This window comes from Chionomys nivalis, chromosome 5 (assembly GCF_950005125.1).
Source record: "Chionomys nivalis chromosome 5, mChiNiv1.1, whole genome shotgun sequence".
Classification (NCBI taxonomy): Eukaryota; Metazoa; Chordata; class Mammalia; order Rodentia; family Cricetidae; genus Chionomys; species Chionomys nivalis.
The window spans coordinates 79,980,240-80,002,304 of record NC_080090.1 but is presented as its reverse complement, the minus strand read 5'-3'; the positions used below and the strand labels follow the sequence as shown (position 1 = coordinate 80,002,304).

The window sequence follows — 22,065 nt, the reverse complement described above, 5'->3', positions numbered from 1 at the left end:
AGCTCCTTCAACACTCAGACACCTTTGTGAGCCTGAGCTGGAGCTGAGGCCATTGCCTTGGTTTGAGCCTTGGACTTTGTTTGACATAGTCTATGACCCTTGGCCATGTAGTTTAGAATCTGCTTCCCAAACTTGGGGTGAGCAATGAAAGCAAGAAGGCTAGGTTTGTGGTTGCACTTAACCACCTTGGGCTTCACAAGGGTCTTAATGGTCTCTGCATGTGCACTCAGTGCCTTTGTATTGTTTGCCTACTTCTTCAGACCTTTCCTGTTGTGCTTCATGGCAAAGCACATGTTCCTTGGGAACTTGGGATCAAAACCCTTTCGAGTTTTCAGTTGACCTCAGCAGATCTCGCCTGCTGGACCTGGGATCTGAGGAGCTGAAAGAATGGGGCGGCCTCCCGTCCAATGGTGTGGACAGCCTTTCTTCTGCGTCAGTGCGCTTTATGTCCGTGAATGAAACAGAGAATGACAGCCGAAGGAAGGTTGCTTGAGTTCAGAAAGACATGATCAGACAAACATGTAAATAAGCCCCAGTCAGCATGCACCTTAAGAGAATCCTATCTTTGTGGCAGGGTTTCTTGATGCCGTTTTGGGACTGGTTGTATGTGGTATGGTTCTTAGTCTTGGCCATGTCTGCAGGGTAACCGTGACTCCTGGGACCAGAAGAAAAAGAGGCCACCCCTTGCAACTTTTAATAGCCCTTTCCCCCCAGGTGTTTTTGTTTGGTTTGTATGTTTTGTGTTTCAAGTAAATGCTGATGGGAAATTTTTTTCTGGTCCAGTCTATTTGGTGTTCTGTATGCTTCTTGTACCTTGATATGCTTGTCCTTCTTGTTGTTAGGAAATTTTCTTCTATGATTTTATTTAAAAAAGGTTTGTGTGTGTGTGTGTCTTTGACCTGGATTTCTTCCCCTTCCTCTCTTCCTATTATTTGTAGATTTCATCTTTTCATTGTGTCCCAGGATTCTTGGGTGTTTTGTGACTGGATTTGGAGGAGGGGGCAGGGAGTAGAGGAGATTTGTAGTTGGCACACTTGCTTCTCTGTCAGGTGTGACCTGAGGAACAAATGACTTCAGATGAATACTGAGTAGAAAAACCATGGCAGGAAATACATGTTACACTGAATTGTTTAAAAGCTGTAATATGAAGGATTATTATTGTATTTTTTTTAATAAGGCATAGTTGAATTGCTATCTAAAAACTAGGGCTTGATTTTCACATCCATAAATGATTTCAGAGGTATCACAAATATGTGCAGAGTTTTCTAAGTTCCCACACAAAGCATCAACATGTCTACTGTGAGCCTGTCCAATGTTTGCTTGCAGGCTTATTCCTTGTCAAACTGGGTCCTAAACCTTTGGACACCTTAGGCCCAGGACTTCTCTGTTCTTTGTGGTCTCTATTGTGTATCCCATGCCCCTGCATTCTTTCATGGTTTCCCTTATCTCCCTGAAGCCAGGAGGAGGATTCGTGAATCCTGGAATTTCTGAGCATGCTGTGACTCTGCCCTTACACTTGACCTCCTTCCTTCTGCTTGGAAAGCCTTCACCATCTCACTTGCTGGGGTGGGGGATGGGGGGTGGGGGGGTGGTCCTGTATTGAGGAGTTTGGTGACACTTGTAGCTGGTCCTCTTGTGTCTTATCTCTTTGTCTTCTTGGAGACATCTTTTTCTTTTTATTCTATTCCTATCCTTGAGTTTCACGGGAAACTGAAGTGTGGCTTCCTCATCTCCCGCATCATCCCACCTTCAGTCAGAAGACTCAGGTCTGCAGAAGGGGAGCTATTTTGCTAATATTGTAAGAAATGCTCCCTTTTCTTTGTTTTGGGAGCTGCCTGATTCAGGCTGGTGCTGTGGTATTTTTTCCTCTTTTTAGCTCTCCATTTGTCTTTTTATTCTAGTTTCCAGGAAATTTTCTTACACTGTTCTCTGTCTTATCATGTTTTGAGATTTTTCCCCCCTCATCTTTTAGAATTTCTGAAAACTCTTCTGCCCCACCCCAAAATGTTTTTATTGTGGTGGTGGCTCTCGAACTGTGGAGTATGTGTGGAGGTCGTAGGGTAGCTTTGTGGATTTAGTTCTCTAGCCAACAGTGTGTGATTCCAGGAACTGAACTAAGGTTCCCACACGCTATCTCCTTCCCTCTTTCTTGTTTTCTAATAGTTACGTTTTAAAGTTTAGCTTGTTAGCACACTCTTTTATTCATTGCCTGAGGGGACAAAGGCTCTTTAAAATTCTCTTCTGTGGCATAGTCTGTTTTTTCCATTTGTTCATTATAAACATACATTTGTTTTCATGTGTCTCATGCTTCAGCTATTTAAAAACCACCATTACTGTGTATAAGTACAGTGCAGAAGTGTGGGCATTTGCCTGTCATCAGAGGGCAGCTTTCTGGGGAGTCACTTCTGTTCCTTCTTATGTGGGTTCCGGGAGTTGAGTTCATACTATCATGCTTGTATGGAAAGTGCTTTATCTGGGCACTGAGCTATCTCATTGACCCTATGCTGTTCATTTGTATTGAAAGAGAAAGTAATAAACTGAATTAGAAAATAAGTGTAGTTAAAAAGTAAGACTCTGCTTGAAAATAAGTAAGTAAATAAATAAATAATAAAAGCAAATAACAAGCAAATACATAAGTAAAGAATAGTTTTACATAACAAAATAAATTTCAAATCATAATTGGTATTGTCATTGAAGATGTTTTGTATGCGTATTTTTAGAGTAGGCCTTATTTTCAATGATGGTTACATAGTTTCTGAAGAATTAATTGTATAAATGGTTCTGTTGCATTATGTATCAACTGGGAAGTATTTATAAAGAGATTCAAATGTTGCTGTATACTGTATAAGTCAATGATAGACCACTGTACATTAGTGGCCTTGTGACATTGCCAACATCTTAATTTATATAAATGCACTTTGGGACACTCACATGAAGGACACATTTCTTAAGGTCTCACTTCTCTCGAATAAAGTGACATGTGGCTGCAGTTGGGCATAGATTTATAGTTAGCTTGTGGATACCCTTTTGCAGTGCTTGCTTTGACATAGGATTAAGTCCTTTTGCAGATGCTACTGACTTAAGGTGGAAGCATATATAACTAATATTACTATAATAACAGTCATACATTTTCTGGAATTAGTAAAGAAAACATGGGCTTAGTTCTTTTCTCCAGGATCAATGTGTTTTAAAGACTATCAATTCAGTTTTCATTTTCCTGTTTATTTATTAGTCATAAACTCCAGGTGTTTTACATACCCGTAAATTCTCCTTCCAGTTATTTGCCGTGGTTTGAAGTATACTATAAGCTTCTCAACACTCTGGCAGATTACTTGGCGAAGGAACTGGTAAGCTGACTTCTTTTTTCTGTTGCTTTCTTGTGTTTAAATATACATAACATAGAAGGAGCAGTGTTGTCATTTCAAAGATTATAATTTTTTATCACACACATTGTTTTTAATCACCAATACAACATACCTGAACAAACCCAAGTACTTCACTCATTAAACCATAGTTTGCCATTTACTTTTCTTCTCTTCCTTGGCCCCACACAGGTGGACCCATCGATGTTTGTCCTTGCTTATTTCTTTTAATGTAATATGTTCAAGGTTCCACTGCTGTGCTGCCTCCTAGAATCCTCTACCATTTAAAAGCTGGTGGATCGTTGATTGCATGAGTTATACTACAAGTTATTTATTCATTCATCTTTTAGTAGACATTTAAGCTGCATCTACCTTGTATGTATTGTGAGCAAGACATCTGAACAAAGATGGTTGTTCAGCTTCCTCTTTCATTAGACCCATTCGTAGTTAGTGGTAGAGAGCTTTACCAGGCACATATAAAGCTCCAAGTTCAAACAAAACAGCCTGTTTTGGTAGTTGCATTCGGCTGTTTTTAAGATGCGTCTGGAAGTGCAAACACTGAACGTTGGGGTGATTCTGTTTTAAGATGCGTCTGGAGGTGTGAACACTGAACGTTGGGGTGATTCTGTATTTCATTAGTTAAGGAAAGATTGTACATGCTATTTTCTGCTATTTTTTTTTACCATTTTACATTCCTATTACTAATGCACAAGGATGTTTTTAATTATTTGCTTCCTATGTATTTTAATTATTAAATGATCCTTTTTTTGTTTCAGGAAGATGATTTGAATGAAACTCTCAAATCACTCTATAACCACCCAGTACCGAAGGCAAACACGCCTGTCAACTTGAGTGTGGTATGTACTTTATACCTTTTTTTGGGTGGCAATCCAGGATGCATTTGCCAAGTCATCCTGTTTCCAGGAAAATTTCAATGTTTGTGTTAGCCTTGCTTAGTGCTAATGTCGACTTGTGACATGGTGTGATTCATATAACTTGTATTGCATATTATTATAGCTGTTAAATTGAAGAAAAGCTAGTATGTGCTGACAATAGGCAAATCTGTGGGAATATTTTGGTTGTAAGGAACACTGGATTTCAAAATGAAATCCATACATAATAAAATCATGTACCCACGTGTACACACATATACATGCACACATACTCAAAACCTCTCCTGAAATGAGGCATGCTTCAGAAGAGAAAGTTGCATAGTAACATGAAAAATGAAGATTCTAGCTAAAATGTCCTGTCTTTCCTTACATGGAACATACCTTCCAGGTTAGTTATGAAACCCTGGAATGTGAGCAGCATTCGTGTGAGCAACAAGCTTATGGTGCCAGTTTTCTGCCGAGACTTTCAGCGACCTTTGCCCCTTTTATATATTTAGGTTGATATGCCAGGATTTGTATTGTGGGGACTTGTAAATATCCAAAGTTGTAGATAACGATGGAGGTTTCATTCATACCTTTTGTTAATTTTTTAAATTAAATAGATTTATTTAGTGATACTTTCACTTTTTCTTGCAAATATGTTTTTTTTTCTTTTTCAAAAGAGAAGAAAAAATTAATAGGGGAAGAAAACCTTGGAGGAAATTCAGCTTTAATCTTTGTTCATGTGAGGCTTTTTGAAGTTTTGAGTGATAATGAAATTGTTATTCTCATATTCTTTCTTTGGAAATAACTGTCTTCATGCCTGTTGTGCCCTGCACTGCACGGATAGCTGTGCTCTCTTATTCCATTTCTGAAGTCCCAGTGTATGCACTCCCATTCAGTTTCTTGGCAGTTCTACTGAAAAGATTCCTTCTAGTTCTGTCTTCTAAAGTCATCAGAGTAAAAACTTCCTTAAACTTTTATTAATTCTCTGTTTAAAAATTTGTAACTCTTCACTTTGTAACTTAAAAAAATTTAGTGGTCCCCTAGGCATTAGGTATTCTAGGTCCCCACTCCATCATGGAGACCCCTGCCCTTAGAATTTTGTTTTCATTTACATTTTTCATACACTGTATTTGATCAAAATTTTCCTTCTCCCAACTCCTCCCAGATCCTCTCCCACCTTCCTACATTTCCAATTTTATCTTCTTTCTCTGTCAGAAACAATAACAACAACAAACCTGAACCAACTAAGCAACAGACAAACAGCACAAGTATAACAGCCACAACGAACCCCAAACAAAACAAAACACACCCAAAAGAAATCCATGGAGTTCATTTATGTTGGCCAACTACAGCTCGGCACGAGGACTCCCCTAAAGGGTGCTTGGTATACCCAGTGTCACTCCATTGGAGAAAACTAATTTTCTTTTTTCTTGTAGATATCAGTTGCAAATAGCTTCTTGGTTAGAGGTGGGACTTTGAGTCCATTTCCCTCTCTCAGTGCTGGGTCTTATCTGGCTTGAACCTGTGCAGGTCTTGTGCATGCTGACACAGTCTTTGAGTTCATATGTGCATGAGTCATGCTGGGTATGGAAGACAGTGTTTCCTCGGAGTCATCCATCCACCATGTCGTACTGTACAGTCTTTCTGCTTCCTCTGCCTCATAGACCCGTGAGCATTGCATGGAGGGCTTTGATAACTGCATTCCGTCTAGGACTGAGTGTTCCAAAGTCTCTCGTTTTATGCACATTGTCCAGTTGTAGGTCTCTGTGTCACTTTCCCACTTATTGCAAGAAGAATCTTCCCTGGTGAGGGTCGAGCGAGGTTCTGATCTATGGTTATATCAATATGTCATTAGGAATTATTTTATTGCTAAGATCTTTTTGCAGAATAATAGTTTTAGGTTTTTCCTAAGGAAAACCATGCCATGAGATGGATTCTTTCCTCACACTGCTAAAGTAGCCAAGAACCTTTAAAAATTTTTTTGAGACAGAGTAGTGCCTTCTGGCTGTGAGCCTTACTGTGTTGCTTTGGCTGGCATCCAATTTGCAATCCTTCTGTCTCAGCCTCCCAAGTAGCTACCATATCTGCCTGTAACTCCCCATTTTATACAGACAGTTTCCAAATTTTTGGCTTAGACTTTCAGGGTCATCCTCTTAGCTTTACTCCAAGTTTTTCTTTCCTGTCTCACTATTTTATTCCACTCTTGTTGTGTGACATTTTATTCTTTTGTTTTTTTGGGAAAGCCTGCCACCCAGCTCCCAAATAAATCACACACACAGAAGCTTATTCTTAGTAATGAATGCCCAGCCTTAGCTTGGCTTGTGTCTTGCTAGCTTTTCTGACTACCTTTTGCCTCTCGGTTTTTTGTTTGTTTTTTTGACACAGGTAGACCAGGCTGACCTCGAACTCACAGAGAGTCACCTGCTTCTGCCTTCCAAGTGCTGGGATTAAAGGTGTGCGCCACCACCGCCCATCTTTCCCTCTTTCTTTCTTTCTTTCTTTCTTTCTTTCTTTCTTTCTTTCTTTCTTTCTTTCTTTCTTTCTTTCCTTCCTTCCTTCCTTCCTTCCTTCCTTCCTTCCTTCCTTCCTTCCTTCCCTTTCCTTTCCTTTCCTTTCTTTTCTTTCTTTCTTTGTGACTGGCTGGGTAGATGACCCCTGATGTCCTCCTCTCCTTGTTCTCTTGGTCATCGGTTTCCTTCTGTTTACACTCTGCCTGCCAGCCTTACCTATCCTTGCTCCCGCCTCACTATTGGCAGTTCATCTCTTTAGTAGCACATCAGGTGTTTTAGACAGGCAAAGAATCACAGCTTCACAGAGTTAAACAAATGTAGCATACACAAAAGTCACACACCTGAAAATAATATTCTCCAGCACACTCTGTTCTTACTGTTTTGGTTAGAATCTTAAGTGAACACATCCTTTCTTTTTACTCCAAAGCCTGTTTGGAGTTTGGCTTACTTTAGAAGCTGCCCTGTTTCTGTTTATGAAGTTCTCACCACATAGTTGACCATGTTTGTTTTTCCTCAAATCTTTGCTGCAAACTCCACAGTTCATAGAATCAAATTTTCACTGGAAACTACAGAATGAAAAGCCCAGGAGAACATGGAATTTTGAACTCAAATTGAGAAGTCTTCAGCAGGCGTAGCTGTTGCTATCTAATAGTTTATTGGGAGCATAAAGGAAAAGGTCTGATCTGCTCCCCCAGACAGACTATTATGAAAAAGAAAGGAAATCAGGAAACCTGAACTAGAGAAAAGTTCAGGTAAGGAGGAACTCAAGACTCACAGGTCATTGAATTCCAAATAATGCAGAGACTGTCGTGGTTAGTCGGAATGTAGTAGAGAGGTAGGAGAAGTGGAAGACATCAAAGAGGCCTAGATTTTATGAAAAGAGGACATATTTTTTTTTTAAAAAAAAACTATTATATTTATAAAGCAATACAAATACTTAGTTCAAGATTTATGTGCTCAATTAAAATATACATACTTAATAAATAATGGAAGCAGGTGTTGTAAGGTATTACTAAGCAGTAAGAATGTACTCTGGAGTGGGAGAGATGGCTCAGCAGGCAGAGGCCCTTTTGTAGAGGATTAGTTTTGTACCCAGCATCCAAGTCAGTGCCCCACAGCCGCCTGCAACTCTGGTACCAGGGCATTTGATGCCCTTCTTTGAGCTCCACAGGTACCCTCACACATGTGTATATATACACAAACACACATCATCATATGAATTTAAATAAATCTTCACAAAATGTACTGCATTCAGGTCTTATTTATTTAGTCTTTTTTTGTTTTGATATGGTACCCATGGCCCTGCCATCTACCACTGAGCTGTGCTCCAAGCTTTTATTTTATTTTTAATAGAATAACTGTATTTGTTGATGGAGTATGCTATGATATCTCTCTGATTCTATGAGCTCAAGTTTTTTATGGCATATATGAGTGGAATCATGTGTCTATTTTTATTGCTTTATTTAGTGTAACATTCTCCAATTTAACCATATTATCACAAATGACAAAATTTCACATTAATAGCTAGATAGTAGTTGCCATGTTTGTGCATGGGTATAAATAAAATTACCTTTAGAATGTATGTGTATTGGTGAAATGCAAGGTCGATTGCATTTCCTGGCTATTGTGAGCAGTGTTTCCATAAACAAGGGGGCAGTGCCTCTGCAGTGAACATGTTATGCAGATTCACTCGTGTCCTTCTTTTTGAGTGCACACTCGAGTGGGGTTGCTGCATCAGTAGAATAATTTTATTTTTACCTTTTGGAGACGCTTCCATTTTGTTTTGCATATTTCCATTTCCACCAGCGATGTATTGGTATTCTCTTTACAGCTGCCTTGGTGCTTCCTACTATTCATCTACTTGATCATATTTGTAGAACTGGAGTGTGTAAACAGAGGCTTCTTCTGTACTGCCTGATCTTGAGACCCTTTTAAAATTATCACTCAGAGGCTTAATATTAATTACAAACGGTTTGGCCTATTAGTTCAGGCTTATTTTTAACTAGCTGTTACAACTAAATTAACCCCTTTCCATTAGTTTATATTTTACCATGCTGCTCATGGCTTGCTACCTCACATCTTGCTTCTCCAGCTGCTGCTGGCTTCTCTCCGACTCCACCTTTCTTCTCCCTTATCTTTGCTTGGATTTCCTGCTTGGTTCTGTTCTGCCCGGCTAATGGCCAATTCAGCTTCTTTTTTAACCAATGGTAATAAAACATATTCACAGCATACAGAGGGGTTATTCTACAGCAGGAGTGAAGTCGCATATTGGAGCTTTTATTTGCATTTCTCTAGTGCTTGGTGATGTGAAAAACCTTTCTATATACCTGTTGGCTAGTTTTGAATTGATAGTCTATAATAGCTTCCAGATCTTATGGAGCTGCTTTCAAGGTATAGTTATCTGATATAATAGTAAAATCCATTTATTGCTTTTGTATGAAGTTCAATAATAATTTATTTTGTAGTCAACAACAGATTACTATGCACCTAGTCCTGTCCATTACTGATTAGCAGTTTGAAAACTAGAGCAGTTGTATTGAACTAGACTTGGAGATAATTTTATCTCACAGATTAAAATTGATAATCTTGGAAATCTTTATTGGAAGTCTTAGAAGTGATTATTGATAACTGGAATATTGCAGATTTTATAAAAAGTTAATATGTATATATTTTTGTTTTTTAAACTGTACTTAAAAAAACATTAAATATCCACTGCCTTTGTACTCACAGTGCAAAACTTTGTACAGAACATTTCCAGACTAGATTAGCAGGTCAGAATGTAGAGTGTCCTGCAGAATGAATGTCACTCTAGTGCTTTCATTGTGTAATGTAGCAACATGGGTTTGTCTCAGCATACAGGTAAGCTTCCCTTTGAAAGTAAAATGCTCATTTTTCTCTCATAAGAACCAAGAGCTATTTATTGCCAGTGAGCAAGTTCTGAAAGATCAACCCTCACTGATGCTGGTGAGTGACCAGGACCCTGCCTCTCAAATCACTATTTGATTTTTTTCTGATTTATTCACTCTGGTTCTTTGGAAAATGGACTATTTAAAAATAATCATTGAGAATGTTTTCTGTTTGTACTTTCTTTCTTTTTAATTTTATGAAACGGGATAATGTGAAGCACATCCAAATAAAGGGTTTAATAGACACAAGCTTGCATGTCCCCTCTCAGCAGTTTGCTGAAGTGCATGCCGTGCTCGAGGCTCTGTCACCTGTCTCCTTTGTCACCAGGTCATCTTGGGACTTACTGTTCTTCACCCTGGAAAACTGTGGCTGTGTCAATCAGCATCGTGCTTGTTCAGCTCTGTTTAAATACTGAAATGCTGAAAGTTTCTGTTCTAATCTTTAGATATAAGACAAAATTAAATATATTCCTATGTAATAACGATATTAAAATGATTTTGGACCATAATATCAACAGAAAATAAATAGAAAATAAAAGTATTAATAAAAATAAAGCAGTTTGATGATTGCACTTTGATTTGGGTGAATAAAATGGGGGACCATTTTTGGGGACACTGGGGGTTAGAGACTCATCCTTTTCATGTAGATATCTCATAATATTGCTTTATTTATTCTGGAAGTTAATATTTATCTATTGGTATATGAAAAAGTTCATAGTTTTGGATAGCAAATACTTTTTCTTCCCCCTGAGACAGGGTTTCTCTGTGTAGCCCTGGCTGTTCTGGAACTTGCTTTGTAGACCAGGCTGGTCTTGAACTCATAGAGATCCACCTGCCTCTGCCTTCAGATGCCTGGATTAAAGGCATGTGCCACCATTGCCTGACAGCAAATATATTTTTCAAGTTTTAGTCTTATAAAAATTACTTTTATTGTTGTTTTTTTAAATAATGCACTTGCTACAAAAGTTTTCTTATCATTTATTACAGAAACCCAGGAGTCAGTAGATTTTACGAACTCTTAATTAGCATGCTTTTATTTTTTTTTTTATTCTACCTAAATATGTTTTGGGTTTTTTTTGTTTTGTTTTGTTTTTTTGGTTTTTTGGTTTTTTTTTGATTTTTCGAGACAGGGTTTCTCCGTAGCTCTTTTGGGTCCTGTTTTGGAACTAGCTCTTGTAGACCAGGCTGGCCTCGAACTCACAGAGATCTGCCTGCCTCTGCCTCCCGAGTGCTGGGATTAAAGGCGTGCGCCACCACCGCCCGGCCTCCTAAATATGTTTTGAAATATATGTTCATAGGTATATTTCTATATGTGTAATCGTTTGGAAATATATTCTTTTTTTTTTTTTTTTTTTTGGTCTTAGTACTTACACAGATTATTCTGCTTCTGTCCAATTTCAGAGTCTCTGAATTGATCATTGCTTTTGGTATGGTACAGTACAATTGTTTGCATTTGCCATTTCCTGTAAGATTCTTTCACGTTCAAGTTCAGTTGTTCATCTGTGACATTCATCTGTCAGTGTTCTTTTTGATCCTTATTGCAAATTATATGGAATATGAAATTTTAATTTTCTGTCCTTTTGTGCTTTATTATTGCTTCCTAGCACTCCTGTTTCATTGCCCCTGACATAACTGGACTCCCGACGATCCCGGAGAGTGTAAGTGTCTGTGAATTCTTCTAAAATGTCTTCATCTTACAAATGTTAACTTTGTTCCCACTGTTTCTCTGTAGAGAAATTAGGAAAGAGTAAGGGACCAGGGTGACTTCTTCTTTTCTTCCCATGTGTCTACCCTACTATTCCTTCTGTAATGCCCGTGCTGATGAGGAGAAAAGAATGTGTGCCACTGGGATAGTTGGATAGGGCCTCCACACCTAGGTAGCTCTGGAGCTTGGCTGTCTGAATGTGAGGGGGTGTAGAGGTGTGGCTTCTCTTAGTGGGGAACAAAGATTGCAGGAAAATGTGCCACTTTATAGTTATTTTAGTAAATGGATCATTAAGTTTTAGACGTCTTCTCTGTAGCTTTGTTTAAATCTTAGTGTCTCAGTTGTTAATTTCCTGGTTTTAATTTAATGCAGTAGGCATTTTATTAGAATTGAAGATATTGTAAAAAGTAATAATGCTATACCGGAAATACTTTGTTTTTCTTGAGAGTTATCCAAGTTAGTACTTTCTGTCTAAGCTTTCATGGATAAGTGGAAATGTTGGATGTACTGCCATGCCATTTGATAACTGTAGGAACAGGAAGATACCCACTTCGGTTTCTCTTAGAACATTAAAATAAATCAGTTATAAACCATCAAATCAATGGAAAATTACTAGAAGATTTCCTTCAGATATTCTTGTATATATTTCAGATGTGCACTATTTTTCCATATAGTTTTCAAATCATTATAACATTTACTTTCTCAAACGTAAATAGTGAGTGATTGACAATTATAAGTATGTAAATTTCCCATAATGACATCGTGAAATTTGCGGGCAAATGGGTGGATCTAGAAAACATCATATTGAGTGAGATAATCCTGACCCAGAAAGACAATTATCACATGTACTCACTCATAAGTAGTTTTTAAACATAAACCAAAGAAAACCAGCCTACAAATCACAACCCCAGAGAACCTAGACAACAATGAGGACCCTAAGAGAGACATACATGTATCTAATCTACATGGGAAGTAGAAAAAGATAAGATCTCCTAAGTAAATTATGAGTATGGGGACCATGGGAGAGAGTTGAAGGGGAGGGGAGAGGAAGGGAAAGGAACAGAGAAAAATGTATAGTGTCGACCGCCTTGGCGTGTTACTTAGTCTAGAGGTGTAACCCACCTGGCAGTTCCAGTAATTCCAGGGTCACGGAGGGGCACTACCTGAAAGACATGGGCGGGAGACAGGAAGGAGGCCAAGCAGAGTTCTTGTCAAAGCCTCCGTTTCTTAGAGTCATGGTTGCAGCTTATATAGCTCCTGGATGAGGAGCTTGGGACGCTGGGGCACATAGGCCAAGAGGTTACGGTCGGTCAGTTGACGATTCCTCTGCCAGGAGTTCACAAATTGGCACACCTAGTTCTCTAGATAGTTAGAGTGTGAGGCGGGTTCCGCTAACAGATAACTCTCTATTAACAGTTAATTTGGGTGTAGGATAGGCTTTGTCAATAAAACAATTCTTAATACAATTGGGAAGTGGAGCCCTCTGCAACCTCCTCAGGGCGATGATCTCTATAATAATTTTTTGGGGGGGAGGAAATGGCTCCTGATAGTATAGCTCAAAACAAATGTGAATTTTCTTTGTGTTTTCATATGTATGGATAGCCATGTGATTGTATACATGTGTATGCACACACATGAGTACATGAGGAGACTGGAGGTCAGCAGTGGTGTCCTGTCATTTTCCACCTTGTTTTGTGAGAAAGGCTGGCACTGGAGCTTACTGGTCTTTCCTGAAGTCTTACCTGGCTTACCTCTCAAGCGCTAGGATTACAGGAACTGGTGATCTCAATCAGGTCTTCATGCTCGTGTGGCAAGTGTTTACAAGTCCAGCCATCTCCCAAGCCCCCAGTTGTAAACTTTTTTTTTTTTTCTTATTTATTTATTTTTATTCTTTTTTAATTAAAATTTCCACCTGCTCCCCATATCCCATTTCCCTCCCCTCCTCCCAAATATTGCCCTCCCCCCACTTCCCTCCCCCTATCCCCACTCCTCTTCTCCTCCCCCCACTCCATTCCCCCTCCCTCTCGATACTGAAGAGCAGTCCAAATTCCCTGCCCTGCGGGAAGACCAAGGTCCTTCTATCTACGTCCAGAAAGGTGAGCGTCCAAACAGGCTAAGCTCCCACAAAGCCAGTTCATGTATTAGGATCGAAACCTAGTGCCATTGTCCTTGGCTTCTCATCAGTCTTCATTGACCGCCATGCTCAGAGAGTCCGGAATCAACCCATGCTTATTCAGTCCCAGACCAGCTGGCCTTGGTGGGCTCCCAATAAATCAGTTCCACTGTCACAGTGGGTGGGTGCATCCCTCGTGGTCCTGATTTTTTGCTCATGTTCTCCCTCCTTCTGCTCCTCATTTGGACCTTAAGAGCTCAGACCGTTGCTCCAAATTGAGACTCTGTCTCTACCTCGATCCATCGCCAGATGAAGGTTCTAAGGTGATATGCAAGATATTCATCAGTATAGGATAGGGTCATTTCAGGTTCCCTCTCCTTAGTTGCCCAAGGTACCAGCTGGGGACATATTCCTGGACACCTGCGAACCCCTCAAGAGTCAAGTCTCTTGCCAACCCTAAGATGGCTCCCTTAGATAGGATATATACTTCGCTGCTCCCGTATCCAACCTTCCTATATCCCAACCATCCCAATCCTCCGAGCTCCTCCCATCCTCCCCTTCTCATATTTCTCATCCCATTTCCCCTTTGCCCAATGCCACCTCACCCGCAAGTTCCCAGTTTTTGCCCTGGAATCTTGTCTACTTCCCCCTCTCCATGCGGATGACTATATGATTTTCTTTGGGTTCACTTTCTTATTTAGCTTCTATAGGATCACACATTATATGCTTAATGTCTTTTATTTTATGGCTAGAAACCGATTATGAGTGAGTACATCCCATGTTCCTCTTTTTGAGTCTGGGATACCTCACTCAGGATAGTGTTTTCTATTTCCATCCATTTGCACGCAAAATTCGAGAAGTCATTGTTTTTTACTGCTGAGTAGTACTCTAATATGTATATATTCCACACTTTCTTCATCCATTCCTCTATTGAAGGGCATCTAGGTTGTTTCCAGGTTTTGGCTATTACAAACAATGCTGCTATGAACATAGTTGAACAGATACTTTTGTCATTTGATGTGGCATCTCTTGGGTATATTTCTGATCAAATCAAGACTATCAGATTAAAACTCTGTACACATCCAATGCCATGAATTCCACTGAAAGGGTTTTTCAGATAAGTTCTATTAAAAGACTTTGCATACTTGATTGTACACTATGGCTCAGGATAGACCACCCAAGCTCTCAGGTCTCATGATGAATCCCTGACCTTTGTACCTGATGGACATGGGATCATGACTCAGATGTCCATGACCTTGTCACTCGGAAGTCTCATACAGAGTTACTCTCTTTTTTCTTTCTAGTTACATTCACTAGCAAACCACTACTAGTTTCTATTTTATTTTTTAATTTTTAACACATTGAGAAGTGGGGAGAGGGAGGCAGGGGTGTTGGGGAAGAAGACTGACAGGAAGAGGGGAGATAGAGAGTTTGAGCGAAGGAATCTGTGTAGGTTAGATGTCGGCTTCTGAGGTTTAATCCTCTCCTTCCACTATCTGGGTCCCAGTGATTGAAATAGGTCGTCAGGCTTCAAGGCAAGTGCTGTTACCTGCTAAGCTATCTTGAGAGCTTGAATTTCATCTTTAGAGACTATCATTTTCCACTATTTAAAGAAGCAAACATTCCATTAAACACCGACTACTGAGAACATAGAAGAATAAAGTTTTATGTTATCACTGACATACTTCCCATTGTCCTGCTGAGAGAAACAGAATAGAAGCATCTGGCAGTGCTGGGTGCTGGGGAGCAGTTCTCCACTTCGGGATGTTTTTGTGATGACGAAAGTAGCTCTGTTTCATGTTCTAAAGGTAATGTTGTAGTGGAGTGGAGTTGGGAGGTAAAGGGAGCTTCAGAGACAGTGGGATGTGAGCCTCTCCCCACCAGGCTGAATACCACTCACTGAAACTTCATATTTTACTCATTTGAGATGCTGTGATTGACAGTTTGTCTTGTAAGATCCCTGCCTTTTACAAGTTGAAGAAACAGGAAAATTTCTTACGTTCTTGCCCCCACACTCCAACTCAGCCTTTTAGATGTTTGCCCACCATACTCTATACTTTCTGTGCATTAGAATATTTGCTTTCTAAAATGCTTGAGGTTTTTATTTTTTTAAACAGTAAGTTGAAAGTAATTCCTGAGGACGGGTCCTAAGTAGCACTGACCCTGCTTTGTTTTATAGTGGAAGTCTAACAAGTATTAAATTGAGAAATCGATTTAAAGCATCACGGTTATGTTTGATTATAGTAACAAAAAGGAAGCCCGAAGGGGGATAAAACCTAGAGATTTTCTTTAATAAGGAAACAAAGGATGGTTTATAAATCCCTCTCCTCCATTGGGTGCCTAGGCACTGGAGAGGCAATGATAAACTTGAAGTAATTGAAATATATTTTTCCAGAGTAGCAGTTTTACAAACATCAGTATATATGTGAATCACCAGTATTATTTGGCTAAAACTGGGGTCCCTGGATACATGCTCTAAAGATAATAGTTAAGTAGTCTTCGGCTGGAGCTGGGAAAATGGTGGTGTGCTGAGGGAGACTGCAGTGTGGGATCCATCCTGTGCTCATGTTTGAGAAATACTTGTATTGAACAGGCAATGTTTTAGATAATGGTAGAATGTGGCATGTTATGTGGCAGCCGATGAGTATCACTTTTAATTATTATTAATTAACGAATGCCACTTCTAATAATATCTTCTTTTGAACTTTACAACTGGTAAATCTATAAAACATTTTCCCTCATATTCCTGTGAACTGTAGCTCAAACAGTTCTTTTCTCTTGTGCAGAGAAACCTGACAGAGTACTTTGTTGCCGTGGACGTGAACAACATGCTGCGGTTGTACGCCAGCATGTTGCACGAGAGGCGCATCATTATTACCTCGAGCAAATTAAGCACTGTAAGTCTTCACACTTCCTCTTGTGAGTAACACATATTGAGTGCTTCACAAAAAGACCTGAAAACGTCTGCAGATTTAGAGCTGTACTGCATGTACTTAAAAGACAATATCTACATATTTTTAATATATGGTTTTAATCTGGCTCTTGAAGTATAAAAGTCTGATTTATAGAAGCCTTTGCAGATGCATTAAGTCAGGTTAATTATTTTCCCTTATCAGGAGATGAGGTGTTCTACTCCCCTTTTTAAAGTCTCTGGAGTTCATTTTAGTGCCTTCATCACACAGAGAACTCTTGAGAGCTATTATGAGGTCTTTATTATTCACTTGTGGCTTTTTCCATTGGAGCTACTTGAAGGAAACTGCGGGCCCGTGATAATAGCTGCTCTCTTAACCTGGTAATAGCAGATTCATCTTTGTTGCCTTATGGGGCTTAGGAGTAGATTCTATAATAATTCTGGTTTGGAGGAGCTCTTCAGGCTGCTAATAACTTAAAAGTCAAAGTAGCATTTTTATAAATCACAGGTTTTATGGCAGTCACTTCAGTGTTCTTCTGGAAGCTCTTCATCACTGTGGGAAAGGCAGGAATAGAAAGGACTGTTCTTAGGTCATAGAAGAATATTCAGAAGTATTTTGTGAGAGTTCCTGTTTTTCTTTATTAAATGTAAAATTTAAGTATTTTCAGATTCAAAATGTGTAAAACAAATTAGGTGATTTGAGTAATCTGTGATATATTAAAACCATAATAAATTGATTCTTCATAAATTTACTTCATATAAAATAAAAATCTACTTTTAACATTTTATTCTCTTATAATAGGAATAAAATTCTTTTAAAATATTGTAGCATTTTAGACTAGGTAGAGTTCTAAGATTCCTTCAGGTTTTCAACTTAAATGTTTAGTCATAAGGAAGGTATTTTGTTGGTCTGGAGAGATGTCTCAGTGGTTTAGAGCACTTCCTATACATACAGACGGTTGGGGTTTGGTCTTAGCATCTGTATGGTGGCTTACAGTGGTATGTAACATCATATTTAGGGTCTCTGATGCCCTCTTTTGATCTCTATGGGCACAAAGCACACATGTAGTACACACACAGACGTGCATGAAAAATTCATAAATATAAAATATAAAAAAAAGCAAAAAAATAACCCAAAAAACATGAGTTTCCAGAGAAGTGAAATCACCAACTCAAGACAAAAAAGCTGTTGGAGAGCCACAGTGTGAGACAAAACAGGTCCTGACCCCTTGTATGGTGACTCCTTGTATGGGGCCACACCTGTCACCCTAGATATCAAGTATATAAGATTGTTATGTTCATTATTTTCCAAATTGAAAATGTTTATCTTGAGAATAATTAGATCTTAAAGATATTTAAAGATGGATATGAGGAGATACACCACAACATCAGTACTAATGACTGGCTCCAGTAATTATTCTATCTCACGGTTTTAAAGAGCCGTTGAAGATCCACCTGGATGATTTGGGTGGGGTTTTAATGTTCTACTCTTCCACTCAGAGTCTGTCATTTCATCCTCCTAGAAATTTTCAAGATTTTACAGCGTTTCCAATGGGAGTTATTGTCATGACAAAGATTAGGAAGTAATTCATGTGTAGAATATTTGTGTGTGGCCCTTTCCTAGGCACTATAAACTCATCAGTAAGACAGCCAAGACCAGTGTGTGTGCTTACATTTAACTGGTATGAAATATATAAACAGTTGGACAAATAAGCATCTATTATGACATGGAATGTGTAGTGCTGTGTAAAAGATAAAATGCATGTGTACAGTCGGGGAGGTGAATGGCTGGTTTGTGTTTTGTGTAAAGTGTGTGTAGATCGAATGAATGCCTCTCTAAGGAGGAGGAAGTCAAACAGACTGGAGTCAAGCTGGTAGTGAGTGTGTGAGGGAAGAGAAACTTCTGTTTAGGGAAACAAAACAAATCCCAATATAGGTTTATGAAAATACTAGTATCTTTCTTGGTTTTAATTTTTTGCCCTCTCTTAATGATGCAGTAACCTTTCTTTAACTTAGCTTCTTCTTCACATGTAAAATGAGAGAAAAGCTAGCTTGATATGCTATGTTTGCTGTTGAGATTAAGGAGACACACATGTAGGAAATGATTGACATTTGCACTGGATACATTTTCAGTGATTATTCATACAGCTTTATTGGCAGTCAAGATTTGTGATTGTAAGAAGTGATTTGTAACTGGGCAATGGTGACAAATGCCTTTAATCCTAGCACTTGGGAGACAGAGGCATCTCTGAGTTCAAGGCCAACCTGGTCTACAGAGCTAGTTCCAGGATGGGCTCCAAAGCTACCGAGAAATGAAAAAACAAGACAAACAAACAAACAAAAAGGAATGGATTATAATCAAGTTTGTTGTTAAACAGAATGCTTTCCTGAATTGTTTATGGCAACTCATGAAAACTAGAGGTACCATCTCTAAGTTACAGCTGTTGTTTGGCTTACTTTGGGGGCAGTGGGGCTGATAAAATAAACATATTTCAAATTTGCTTTCACAATCTCCTTAAATGGGGAAATGGCTTTGATATCTTAAACAGTTTTCTTATATATGCAATCTGAATAAATATTACAGCAATAAATTACGTGCATAGTAACATTTGAGGTCAAGGTCTTATATCATAACATAAATTAGAAGAAAACTATTTTTAAAAAGAGTTTAATGAAATCACTAAAACATACAAAGGAAGAATAATAATTGCCTTGGTTCATTTTACATTTTTGAATTTTCATATGCCATAGATACTTGTTGTACTTGACATTAATGAATGAATCTATGTTTCATAACTCCTGATTAGATTTTATATCTGTGGTCAACATTTGAATTATTATTAAGCAACTTAACACTCATAATTTTATTGTTGCTTTGTGAAATTTGTTTGCTTTGGTTATCTTTGTCAATCATAATTTTCCATGATTACAATGAATGTCAACCTTGGACGTTGCTGGTGTTTTTCATGCTGTCCTGTGGTAGCTGATTAGCCAGCTTGAGGATGACTTCCTTCACATGCTGTTTGCAGTTAAAATAATTTATACTCAGTGGGTGGGTGCACCCCTCGTGGTCCTGGGGGAACCCTGATTGCTCTTTGGACTGGAGAGGGAGGAGAAGAGGAGTGGGGTGAGGGGGAGGGGGCGGTAGGAGTGGGAGGGAAATGGGAGGCGGGGAGGAGGCGGAAAATTTTTTTTCAATAAAAAAAAAAAAGAAAAAAAATAATTTATACTTTTCATAAAGGTATAAACTTTATAATTAGTTTTAAGTTATGTAAACAAATTATCATTTTTTTATGTTTAAGTACTTTTAATGAGCCCTTTCCCATTTGTGGAAGCATGGTATAGTGTTAGTATTCTTTTTTTTTTTTTTTTTTTTGGTTTTTCGAGACAGGGTTTCTCTGTGGTTTTGGAGCCTGTCCTGGAACTAGCTCTTGTAGACCAGGCTGGTCTCGAACTCACAGAGATCCGCCTGCCTCTGCCTCCCGAGTGCTGGGATTAAAGGCGTGCGCCACCACCGCCCGGCTTAGTATTCTTATATTTTTACATTTTTAACTTAAATGAGTTAAGACATCATCTGTTTTGCTTGGATTCTTTGATGCGTACATTGCCAAGTATGCAGGATGACTTCTGCCAGTGCTAAACCAACAAGCTGGTTGATTTTATGCATGCTGCAGGCAGGCCTCATGTTTTAAGCCCGAGTGGGTCCTAGTCGAGTGGCACCACATCATAGCACGGTCTCATATATTCAAAGCAGAGGAATACATCATGATGCCACACAGTTGTATTAGTTGACTTATTGCTGTTTTGTGACCGTAGATCCAGAGGACCGCTGTTTAAAGCCATGTCATGGGTTCTCAAATCAGCCAGGCGTGAAGCCTTGTCATATGCCTCTGTAATTGTACCTCGCCAGAGTTCCTCTAACTAGTCAGCTGGGGCTATGCATTTTGTCTCAAACACCCAGCTGGCCAGTATCTGACAGGAGCATTCTCATCATCCTGTCAGTAATATGTTAACTAGGGTGTACATTTATGGTTTGTAGAAGCAGGTAAAAGGGGGTGTATCTTTTTAAAGCAGATGTCTAAATGTTAGCAATATTTTGACCAACATACAGTTGGAAAGTATCATCCTCTTAATGATGTATGCACATCATTTACAGAGAATTGATTATATATGCATATTATTTCTGGACTATTTAGAGCAAGCGGTGTGCTGCAAGTGCTGGAATTGTGTTAATAAACTGTATGCTCTTCTTTGTGATAGCTGCCTCCAGGCGTTTAAGCATATGCTTTTCTTTCACCTTCTCATTAATTCCATCAAGGGCATATGCAGAAACACATCTTGTGATCCCCAGAAAACCAGCTATTAAACAGTGGTTTTCTAGGCTCTGACTAAAGGGAGTCCAAAGCATTTTAACACCCTTATCTGCATTGTGTATATTCATTTTTGTCTCTTAGTGGGGCCATGTGTATCCTTATTTCACTGAAACTTAAGGCACAGAAACTCTTTTAGGAGGATGTGAAATACTTTGCAGGAAGGCGTATGTGCAGGTTGGAGGAGGTTGAGGCCTTTAAATACCAGTACTTCTATTTTCCCTCTCTGAGTTACCCATTTCCCAGGGAAGTATGCAAGTTTTTCTGCCTGAGAGTTTAGCCCATTTGTCTTTTGAAAGTGTCTTCCCCAGCAGAAGGTTAGTGTGACAGCCGTGGAACTGTGTTAGAAATGTGTTTAGTTGCCATGCAGGCTCTCTCAGCTTTGGTCCTACAGTGCTGGTCACCACAAAATTGATCTTCGATTATTTCTCTTAACTGGATTATTTTCTATATAGAACAATGGTTTAATTTTGTGCTATTGATCACACACACACACACACACACACACACACACTCTCATTTTGAGGTTTGGCAGCATTTCTCTTTTGATGTGTGCCCTTAGGTTATAAACTTCCATGCAACTGACTGTAGATATTGCACTCACATTTTCAAAGAGAACTCAGATTTTTCCTCAATCACTTACACTATTTAGGACTGATTTGGCAAATGGCCTCACCCACTCATGCATCTTCCCCTGCACAGACCTATAGATTCTGCTTCTGTAATTCTTTTTCTCCTCTGCTCTCCATTCTAGCTGCATATCGTGTTAGCTAAGGAAACTGTCACTACCCACGAACATTCCCTTTAACAGTATGTAGTGAACGATGACATTCTCTCAATCTGCATATAATGTTATCAGTATCATCTCTGTAACAGTGCATATTTTTAGTCTGTTTTACGAACAAATTAAAATGATTTAATTATTATGTGGTAAGTGCTGTTGGTATCTAAGTGGACAGATAAAAAGGGATCTTTGAAACATAGGGCAGACTTTCCAACCTCATGAAACTAGTGTATAGTTAAATCAATCTTTCTGACTCTGTATGTATTTTTCAATCTTCATGCACTTTTGCCATTCTCCTATGACTGTCTTATAAAACCGAATAAATCTTTTTTTTCTAGTATAGCATCATCCCTAGTACTGAACTGCATTTCTCTTCTCGAGCTCAGTCTGACTTCCTTCAATGTTTCAGTTTCTTTCCTCTCCTCGTTTTCATCCTCGCTTGAGTGATCACATTTATCTTCTGCTTAGACTACTAATGTCATTAATCTTGAGGCTAAGCCTGTATATAGATAGCTACTTAATATTT

At 38.9% G+C, this 22,065-nt stretch overlaps 1 protein-coding gene across 3 annotated transcripts in view; it reads left to right on the top strand.

Annotated features, from left to right (window-relative positions):
* Dennd1b (DENN domain containing 1B) overlaps positions 1 to 22,065 on the top strand; it is a 231,217-nt gene that overhangs the window by 91,004 nt on the left and 118,148 nt on the right. For 2 of the 3 annotated variants that reach the window (XR_009057142.1, XM_057769834.1), the window contains exons 6-9: positions 3,278 to 3,347; positions 4,139 to 4,219; positions 11,261 to 11,314; positions 16,261 to 16,371. Coding sequence is in view for 2 of the 3 variants with exons in the window: in XM_057769834.1 (XP_057625817.1) it covers positions 3,278 to 3,347; positions 4,139 to 4,219; positions 11,261 to 11,314; positions 16,261 to 16,371 (316 nt within the window). In the remaining variant the exon portion in view is untranslated. The remainder of the gene's footprint in view (positions 1 to 3,277; positions 3,348 to 4,138; positions 4,220 to 11,260; positions 11,315 to 16,260; positions 16,372 to 22,065) is intronic. The other variant, XM_057769835.1, reaches the window with a different exon arrangement.